This window comes from Hyperolius riggenbachi, chromosome 2 (assembly GCF_040937935.1).
Source record: "Hyperolius riggenbachi isolate aHypRig1 chromosome 2, aHypRig1.pri, whole genome shotgun sequence".
NCBI lineage: Eukaryota > Metazoa > Chordata > Amphibia > Anura > Hyperoliidae > Hyperolius > Hyperolius riggenbachi.
The window spans coordinates 30,202,553-30,213,180 of record NC_090647.1 but is presented as its reverse complement, the minus strand read 5'-3'; the positions used below and the strand labels follow the sequence as shown (position 1 = coordinate 30,213,180).

The following is a 10,628-nucleotide window of genomic DNA, read 5'->3' as shown; positions in this document are numbered from 1 at the left end:
CAGGCCTGACAAGTCTGACAAGAGAAAGATAAGTTGATTTATTACAGAGATGGTGATAGTAGAATGTGCTGCAGTAAGCCAGAACACATTAGAATAGCTTTTGGAACTTGTAGGATGATAAAAAACAGGATGCAATTTTTGTTACGAAGTCTCTTTAACAGGTTAACAGGCAAGACTGGTGGGGGGGGGGGGGAAGAAATGCTCAGATAGTCATAAAGGGCACACAGGCCAATTTAATAAACTGGCAGAATTAAGGCAATACATGTAACAGGCACAGATTTAGTACATTCCACTAAGAAATATAAAAAAAAACCATTTACAATGAAGGATTCCCACAGTTCTGATAACGATGAACTTGGAGCAGTCCGACATAGGGAGGGTGAATGATATGCTAATTACTCAGAAATTATGCAAATGTATGCAGCTCGAAAACAGAGCTGGCGACTGCAGCCGTTTTTGCATTGGATGGGTCCATCTCCAAGCTGAATAACTGCATCAGTTGTCAATTATTAGCATTATACAAAACCATCCCTAGTCAGATATCTGATGAGGTACGGCCCACCTGCTCAATCCCAGATTCACAGGAAATGTCAGCCACCGTTTCCACCAAAGCCCCAAAAGGGAGTGGCCAAGACAACCTCATCGTCCCTACCCCGCCTCCTCTCCACAAGTAACAGGTTAGGCTGTCTCGGAGTTGCACAACGGGTTAGGCTGTCTCGGAGTTGCACAAGTAACAGGTTAGGCTGTCTCGGAGTTGGCTGCAGAGCACAGATCAGTCTGTATACGGCACACCGCGGCAGTCACTTCTTCTGGAAGAATCCCATGATGGACGCCTGCTTGGTGCCTTTGCTGGCTGCAGGCGCTTTCTTTGACGTCTTGGTCTCGGCTTTGGCGGCTGTTGAGGTGGAGGGTTTAGCGGGCGCCGGTCTTGATTTAGCAAAGTCCTCTTCGCTATCAGAGTAGGATTCACTCTCATACACCTTCTCCGTCACTGCAGGGAATGAAGTTACAGAACCGTTAGACACAATAAGGACCACACACACGTAGCTAACCTCCTCCAGTTCTCTGCACCAACAAATACCAGTGTAACGGGTGACTTAAAGGACACCCGAGGTGAACATAAACTAATGGAATAAACAATTGTATCTATCCTCCTCCTCCTAAAATGAGATATTTTTAAGATATTCCACAGTTTTATATTTAAATCTACTCTTTAAGTGTTTCCGGTCTTATTATTTTTGCTCAATGACACATTCATTGAAGTATGCCAGAGCTAAAATCTATGAACTATTGGCACTTTTCATCTCCTTCCTGCTTTCAGAAGCCATGTTCTGCTAGGAAAGTGTTTTATAGTTGTAATTTCTTATCAGTGACCCCAGTCCTGACAGGAACTGCCACTTACATACCTGATTAACTCTTTCAGGTAGAGAAAGAAAAAAAAAGGAACACAGCATAGTTATTTGTGTGCTAGGCACTGTACATACACACGTCTATCTCATGTCACCTCGGGTATCCTTTAAAGTGAACCTGAAGTGAAATTAAACTTATGAGATAATTATTTCTATGTGCAGTATGGATGATGAATAGAACATTAGTAACATGGAAAGGTGTATCATATTTTTATTTTCAGTTTAATGGCTTAATTTTTAGTCTGTCACAGTTGCGGTTTAGAATCCACACTCTGCCTTGTACTGCATAACCTGGTCAAATTCTATGAAATGCACACATTATCCAAAAACACGCTACCATAACGCAATCTGTAACAGACGGGGACATTCCCATATACTTGTATGGGCAGTATGTTCCTGTGCACCAAAGCTGTCTTATCACAATGTGCATGGTGTGGGCGTGGCCTTAACTTCCAGGTCATCCCTCACAGCTAAGCCAAAATTCATAGGTTTTTTTTTCTTCACATTTTGCAATCAACCTAATCATGCTACAATCTTGAGATTGTTTAACGATTGATCAATCGTTTGTGGCTGCCATTAGTCTGGGACTGAAATTCACAATCCAAAAAATCTTCAGTACCACAGAATTCCAGTTATCTGACATACAAGCAACTGGCGCTCTCAAGCAACCGGCAAGAATCTCTAGCAGTATAGGCAGAGGAGAAAGGCAACTTGTGCCGAAACCAGAATTACATAAATATCCGGTAAGTTAGTATTAGGGATTGTTTGGGCGATAATGCAGCATAAAGATGGTTCAAACGTTGGGTGAGCGGTTGGGGACAGAGTTGGGGTTTCAGGTAAAAGCGGAATATAACCCTGCATTTCAACTTTGCTCTAAAACATTATTTACAGCATATTATATGCAACCAGCATTTTTTTTTACTAGACCAGCATTGGAAGGGTTACACACAGAGCTTTAAAGTTCAGTGGAGAGAACTGCAGACGCATCCGAAGCTTACATAGATACATTTAAGTAAACAGAATGTAACAAGTGAGGAATGTTACACACTCTCTGGCTGTCCTCCAGCTCCTGCACAGTCAGAGAGAGTGAGTCATTTCACAGTTGTTACATTCTGTTTAGTTAAATGTATCTATGTCAGCTTCGGATGCATCTGCAGTTCTCTCCACCGAACTTTAAAACTCTGTGTGTAACCCTTCAAATGCTGGTCTAGTAAAGAAAAAAATGCTGGTTGCATAGAATATGCTGTAAATAATGTTTTAGAGCAAAGTTGAAATGCTGGGTTATATTCCGCTTTAAGGTTAGCACAACAATGGGGGTTGGTGGAGTTAGGGAGCGGGGAATATTAGGGTAATATGGTGAGTGTTAGAGAAGCTGGAGAAGGTGGAGGCTTGGGTTAGGTCACACAGAATATCCTGGGCCAAAATAAATAAAGAAAGGCCCCGCACCAGGTTTCGGCACAGAAGCTACACAGGACTTCACAAGGCGTGGCTTCCATCACTGTCCTTACCCAAACAGCCCTCCTCATCCTGGAACGTCCGGGACTTTAGGACACGCCTCCTCTTCCTCCTCCTCTCTCCCGGCAGCGCCTACAGAAGAAGAACGCTCTGATTAAAGACTTCATCCACACCAGATGTCCCGTCATACAGGAAGCTACTCAGACCATACATACGGCCATGAGGACACATTCTACCCTACAGGTCACACTACAACCATGCAGGAGGAGGATGGAAGACCTCCTGCATCTCCTATGCATCTGATCAAGCGTGTTCCTCACATGTGAGGGTGCAAGACACAAGTGTACCTAATTTTTCATTTTCTCTTGGATGAACTTTGAAGGTCAGATGCTTTTTTTTTTTTTTTCAACCAAACTATTTAACATCATAATTATTATTTTTTTTTTTAAAGAAGGGCAACAAATGGGTACTGATCTCAATAGAGGGAAGCTATGGACGGAAGCTCCACTGGCCCGTTCCTGTGCGGTGTCCTCCACTGACAAGCCATTGTTGATGGATTGGCGCATGCGCAGTAGCACGGACCTGATCGGAGTCGGCTTTGTCCACTGAAGCCCAAGCAGGTCCGTGCTACTGGACGGTGCAGCGCAGCCTCGCTCCTCCTCGTATGGGACCGCGTCAGCAAGCTTGGGGAGGACAGTGCTGGAACAGCGAGGTGGAGGGAGTCAGGAGAAGCCTCGGGAGGATCCTGAGGTAAGTATCTATATTTTACTTTCGGCAAACTTATAGGTTTGCTTTAAAGTGGATCCGAGACAAACTTTTGCCGACTTCATTTTTCTGATCCTTACATATAGGTTTATTGGGCATTCTTACCCCCAAATGCTTGTTTTTAAATTTATGACCATGTAAATGAAGGTATCCACGCCCCCAGCTCCTCTGCATTCTGAGTCCCTTGCTGCAAATGCTCATGGGAGCTCGGCCTGGGGAGGAGGTTTTTGCTGAAACATGCATGAGATTTCAAAGGCAAGGGGGCGGAGAGGGGAGCAGAGTTTTCACAGGCTGAGGGGTGGAGATGCAGAGCAGCTTGCCTGTGTAATGATGACAAGCAGAATATGGCTGCTTTCATTGTATCACAGGAAGAAATAGTCCTATACTGTTGAAGCTGTTTGCAGCTAGATTTGCTGTGTAAACTATCTAAACTTTAGATAAGATATATAGACAAGTTACTTGATAGTTAGTTTTTCATCTCTGATCCACTTAAAAGTGATCCTGAAAGTAAAAAACTTCTGGATCCTACAGAGGTCTTCCCTGTCCTCCTCAGCAGAGCCGGTTCAGCGGCGCCACCCCCGAAAGTCTGCTTGTTGCTGTAGCACACAGGCACACTAGCGGATTTCTGCTTGGGTTCCAGCAGAAATAGCCAATCTGGATCGGGTCAGACGCGAGCCGCCTGTGCAGTAGAGCGGACCAAATCGCCCTCGACTATTTCTGCCTTTGTCACTAACTATCCCTCAGAGGAGCTCACAATCTAATCCCTACCATAGTCATCATCTATGTATGTATCGTGTAGTGTATGTATCGTAGTCTAGGGCCAATTTAGGGGAAAGCTGATTAACTTATCTGTAAGTTTTTGGGACGTGGATGAAACCCGGAGTGCCCGGAGGAAACCCACACAGACACGGGGAGAGCATACAAACGCCATGCAGATTCGAACCAGGGAGCCAGCGCTGCACGGTGAGAGCGCTAACCACTACACCACCGTGCTGTTCCCTCATCTTCAAGCATGTATGGATATGTACCAAGCTACAGAGATCACGCCCAGCACTGTACATTACACCAGGTGCTGCTCAGTCATAATAACCATGACCATATATGGCTGACCGATGCCCGGGACACCACGTTAATTGCAGAGCCCCGCCCTCTCTCCACTATGGCTGCACTGGGACCTCACCTGTGGCTTGGATTCAGTCTCCATCTTCACAACGGGCTCTGGAGGCGGCGACGGGGTCTTCACTTCTGGTGGAGAAGGAACCGCTACAGGAAGGAGCAGAGGGCGTGTTATAACAGACTATTCAATAAAAGGGAAAAATAATCTCATAGAGAAACTTGAAAGAAAAATAGTACTGTGGGGTGTGTGTGTGTGTGTGTGTGTGTGTGGGGGGGGGGGGGGGGGAATAAATCAATGCATTGCAAAGTGAGAAAGATCTAGAAATAATTGCTATTCGCCATGTTATTCATTCGTGTTTGATCCACAATCAGCCTGCATGTCACCATCTTTACTACAGGAAGACATGAGAGAAAAAAAAAAAAAAAAAAAAAACACCAACTGCCATTATCTATAACCATACCCACTAATGATGTGCACAGAGGGAGAAACAGCTGTTATTTCCCACAATGCAACAAAGTTCATAGACTATTAACTGTCAGGGCCATGGTCATGACATCACACTGTGGGAGGGGTTTCACCACAATATCAGCCATACAGCGCCCCCTGATGGTCTGTGTGTGAAAAGGAATAGATTTCTCATGGGAAAGGGGGTATCAGCTACTGACTGGGATGAAGTTTAGTTCTTGGTTACGGTTTCTCTTGAAATCACGTCTGTGCTGAACACTAGCATGGATATTGGTGGCAATCCTGTGCAGTGCTACAGGTGGAATGGCTCGTCGGAAAGGCTTCAGAAACACTCGTGTACCTGGGTACTTCTGAAGACTAGCGGCTCTGCACTGTGCATGGGTGAGTGTGCAATATAGAGTCCTCCTTATTCATAAGCACTGTGCCTTCCGAAGGATGCCAACAGTCTCGAAGGTGGCTAATTTGAACTTGGGATGGCGGCACACATCACTAAGGGCTCATTTCCAGAGGCAGCTGAACTGTGTGCTCAGCAAGCAGTTACCAGGCAGCAGAGAGCAGTTACCAGGCAGGAACAAGCAGTTACAAGGCAGCAACAAGCAGTTGTGAGAGTTTGAAAGGCTATTCACTGCCTATCAACTGCTCGTGGAATGAGGCCTGAAGCTAACGCATATCATTGCTGGCTGCAGGACAAATTATTAGATTGACCCCTAATTAAGTAATTCATGAGCAAATAAAGGAGAGAAAGTGCACTGCTTCCCCCTGGATACAGCAGAAATGTTTCTGCCTTGTTCACACAGTTTACTACACTTCCAAAACAATCTGATAATTCTTGTTAGCAAAAGCAAGCTTATCAATTAGCAGCTAAATGAGGTACAACGCTCTTGAAGAGGAATTGTCAGCCACAAAATCAAATTTAAATGTACCCCCTGCTTTGCGTTTAAAGGACACGTCCGAGGAAATAGAAAGAATGTTCTCTACTTACCTGGGGCTTCCTTCAGCCCCTGGCAGCCGATCCGTCCCTTGCCGCAGCTCCGGTGTCCTGGGATTCCATCCGTTGGAGCTGCCGACCTCGCCAGGTCAGCATTTTCTGCGCCTGCACTGCTCCTGATCACAAGGCCTGGAGTGTCCTGCGCAGACCATGTAAGCGTGATTGCGAGTGGTGCGCTGCGCAAAGGACCCCGACCCGGCGCGGTCGGCAGCTCCAACGGAGGGGATCCCGGAACACCAGAGCTGCGGCGAGGGACGGATTGGAGGAAGATCCAGGTAAGTAGATGTGGTCCTTAAAGTGAACCAGAGACGAAGCACCCTCATGTATTTTACCATATATATCAGTGGGAACATTAGAGAAAAAACCTACCTTGCTTTCTGTTTCATTCTTCACTGCTCAGCTTGTTTCTAATCAGACCTGATAAAATCCCCCAACTGAGCATAGAGGGCTGGTGCACACCGAGCGGCTTTTTGGGCGTTTTCAGATCCGCTTGCGGCTGCGGATCTGCTTGGTCAATGTATCTCAATGGGGTGGTGCACACCAGAGCGGGAGGCGTTTTGCAGAAACGAAAAATGCCTGGGTGAGGCATTTTTTGGATTGGGGATGCGTTTCTGCCTCAATGTTAAGTATAGGAAAAACGCAAACCGCTCTGAAAAACGGCACTTCAGAGCGGTTTGCCAGGTGTTTTTGTTACAGTAGCTGTTCAGTAACAGCTTTACTGTAACAATACATGAAATCTACTACACCAAAACCGCTGCACAAAACCGCAAAACGCTAGCTGAAACGCTGCATAAAAATAACAAAGCGTTTAAAAATCTGCTAGCATTTTGCGGATCTGCTAGCGGGTTTTGGTGTGCACCAGCCCTCAGTCTGGCTTTGCTCAGGAATATTTATAGCTCAGTCTGTGTTCTCTCATGTCTTTTCAAGCCCAAGCCTGCCCCCTGCTGGCTCTGCTCAGGAATCATTATAGCTGAGTCATTATAGCAAAGCCAGACTGAATGCTCAGTCGGGGATTTTATCAGGTCTGATAAGAAAAACTGTGCAGTGCAGAATGAAACAGAGAGCAGAGTAGGTGTTTTCTCTAGTGTTCCCACTAATATTTATGGTAAAATACATGAGGGTGCTTCGTCTCTGGTTCCCTTTAAGGACCACAGACTTACACCCCCCTAGTGACCAGGCTATTTTTATACAAAATCAGCACACTGCAGCTTTGACAGTGTGCTGCACGGTGATAAAACTTAGCAAACAAAGGAGTCTGCCCCCTGTTTTGCCCACCAACAGAACTTTCTGTTAATGGGCTCTGATCGCTGCTGCAGGGTTTTTTTTTTATTTAAATTGTTATTTAATTTTTATTAAAATTGTGTATTTTTTTTCTCCTATTCCCTCCCTCTCTTCCCCCGATGCCAATCAGGGCGATCCTCTCTCATAGGCATCAGCCTATGAGGGGGGGGATAGTGTACAGAGCCTCTACAGTGGACAGCCAAATGACAGTGCTGCCCCCAGTACAGCGCTGCAATAGATTGCAGCGCTGTATAAAGTAAAACCGCCATTTCTTTTGTATACAGTCTGCCAGCGACGATCACCACTGGCAGACTGTTGACGGAGCTCTGTTCCGTCACTGAAGCAGGGATGCGCACGATCCACGCTAATCTCCTCTTCAAGGACTTGAAGTCTTTCGGCGTTAGGCGGTCCTGGGGGAGCCACTCTGTTGCCGCCAATCTGCGTTAAGACGGTCGTAGAGTGGTTAATATGCAGCCTGCAACCTCTCCCTGCATTGCAAGCACTTTATTCAGAAATATTTCTGCTGTAATAAATCTTATCTCAGTCAGCCTGGCTCTATTTTTGTCATTGCAAATAAGTAGGAAGCGTGTTATCGCCCCTCCCACATTCCTGCTCCTCACTGATTGGCTGAAGGCAGTTCAGTGAGCTGCTGAAATATGATCCATGAATAAGTTTACATTCATAGCAAGCTAGGTATGACACTGCAGTTTCTAGGAAGAAAAACAAGTAAGGGAGGAAATTACATCAGGGTTGGCTTCAGTTGGAGGGAATTAACGCCAGGAACAGAATTCTAATTTACTATATAAAATTCACTGAAATCAAAACATGGACAGTACAATACATTTGTTATATCTGGGATAGTATGGCTGACCATGCTGCTTTAACCCTTCCAGTACCTTGAAAACCAGTCAGATGATTTTAGCTGTTGATTTTATGCTGTGTTTAATGCTTAGACCATAGATGAAATTTTAGCATAAACCACTTAAAGGGACTCCGAGCAGTGCAGAAACTATGGAAAGATGCACATCATTTTAAAGCTCTCTTTCTCCTCTTTCCAATGATATATAAACCGCCACCCTACGCCTTTTAGTTTTCGCTATTTTCGCGATTCAAATTGCCGCGGCCGCGATTTCGATCGCGAAAATAGAGAAAACTAAAAGGCGTAGGGCAACGATTTAGGTGTCGTCAGAAAGAGGAGAAAGAGAGCTTTAAAATGATATCCATCTTTCCATAGTTATATTGTATTACACGGGCCACTTTTTGTCAAAGTCAGCAGCTGCATTCAGCAGAATGGAGCTGCTGACACTGGGGAAAGTGTCGTCCTGTGTAATACAATATAACTATGGCTTGATGGATATCATTTTAAAGCTCTCTTTCTCCTCTTTCTGGCGACACCTAAATCGTTGCCCTACACCTTTTTAGTTTTCTCTATTTTCGTGATCGAAATCGCGGCCACGGCAATTTTAATCGCGAAAATAGCAAAAACTAAAAGACGTAGGGTGGTGGTTTATATATCATTAGAAAGAGGAGAAAGAGAGCTTTAAAATGATATGCATCTTTCCATAGTTTCTGCACTGCTCGGAGTCCCTTTAAAGAGTAACTGTTAGCCCCCAAATTGAAATTTAAATCTCTATTGCAATGTTTTATTTAGTATATAAGTGAGCCAAAAAGCCAATGCAGAACTTAAAAAAATCTATCTAATTTTTTTACTATGTAACCTTTTCCCCCAGCTCCGGACGCAAAGCCGCATATCAGATACTGCTTAGCATGCAGAGCATGCCTATGTCTGCCCGACCCCCCTCTCCCCCCCAGGACCAGGTGCCAATATATTCTCCCCACCAAACAGCTGACCGCTCTGACACGGAGAGAGAGCGGCAGCACTTCCAGCACCGTCACCGCAGAGCAGCCGCCGCCGAGTCACATGTGAGAGAATCACATGTGAGAGATGCACGGCGGCGGCTGCTCTGCGGTGCTCCCGCTGGAAGTGCTCCCGCTCTCTCTCCGTGTCAGAGCGGTCAGCTGTTTGGTGGGGAGAATATATTGGCACCTGGTCCTGGGGGGGAGAGGGGGGGGTCGGGCAGACATAGGCATGCTCTGCATGCTAAGCAGTATCTGATATGCGGCTTTGCGTCCGGAGCTGGGGGAAAAGGTTACATAGTAAAAAAATTAGATTGATTTTTAAGTTCTGCATTGCCTTTTTGGCTCACTTAAATACTAAATAAAACATTGCAATAGAGATTTAAATTTCAATTTGGGGGCTAACAGTTACTCTTTAAAGAAACAATGTCGCTAAAATTGCAAAATTTAAATTGCATTTAACCACATACAAAAAAGAAGAACATTTCTTCCAGAGTAAAATGAGCCATACATTACTTTTCTCCTATGTTGCTGTCACTTACAGCAGGCAGTGGAAATCTGACAGAACAGACAAGTTTTGGACTAGCCCATCTCCTCATGGGGGATCCTCACGGTTTGATGGTGTTTCAAAAGCACTTAGTGAATGGTAGTTGCTCCGTCCAACTGCCAAAAAAAAAGTGTGCAGCGAGCAGGGAGACTGGCCAGCATCTTTTTATAAATCTTTTCCAAGGATTGTCTTTATTAGAAATAAAGGCCGTGCTGAGAATCCCCCATGAAGAGATGGACTAGTTCAAAACCTGTAGATTCTGTCAGATTTCTACCACCTACTGCAAGTAACAGGAACATAGGAGAAAAGTAATTCATGGCTCATTTTACTCTGGAAGAAATGTACTTCTTTGCATATGTTTACATGCAATTTAAATTTTACGGTTTTCCTGATAGCGGATTTGGTATAAATTGTCCTTTTTTACAGAGTTGATATTTATGTATAAACACATTGCACCATTTAGACGCACACGCCGCAGCTTTATACTCGTACCACTACAATAACCGCAGTGATGCAAGAAACAGTCACATTCGTACAAGTCTTCCAGAGATCTATAAACACGTCCAGCTAAAGCCATGTGACAAGCAGCGAATCAGTGACCTTTTCCAGCTTAGTATAAAGCGACACTGCGCCATACAGGGACAGTGTGAGATGAGGGGGAGATAGGCGGCCCCCAGAATGCAGGCTCAGGCTAAGCTGCCTCCTTGCTGCCCGCTGTAGACCGGGCACAGCAGCCGCTGCCAG

General features: G+C 45.1%; 1 protein-coding gene across 2 annotated transcripts in view; it reads right to left on the bottom strand.

Moving 5' to 3' along the window:
- Positions 1-210: 210 nt before the first annotated feature.
- The window catches only part of POLD3 (DNA polymerase delta 3, accessory subunit), a 37,245-nt gene continuing 26,827 nt past the window's right edge, over positions 211-10,628 (bottom strand). For both annotated transcript variants that reach the window (XM_068264652.1, XM_068264651.1), the window contains exons 10-12: positions 4,810-4,892; positions 2,918-2,996; positions 211-991 (exon numbers count right to left, since the gene is read on the bottom strand). In XM_068264652.1, coding sequence (XP_068120753.1) covers positions 801-991; positions 2,918-2,996; positions 4,810-4,892 — 353 coding nt within the window. In that variant the 3' untranslated portion in view covers positions 211-800. The remainder of the gene's footprint in view (positions 992-2,917; positions 2,997-4,809; positions 4,893-10,628) is intronic.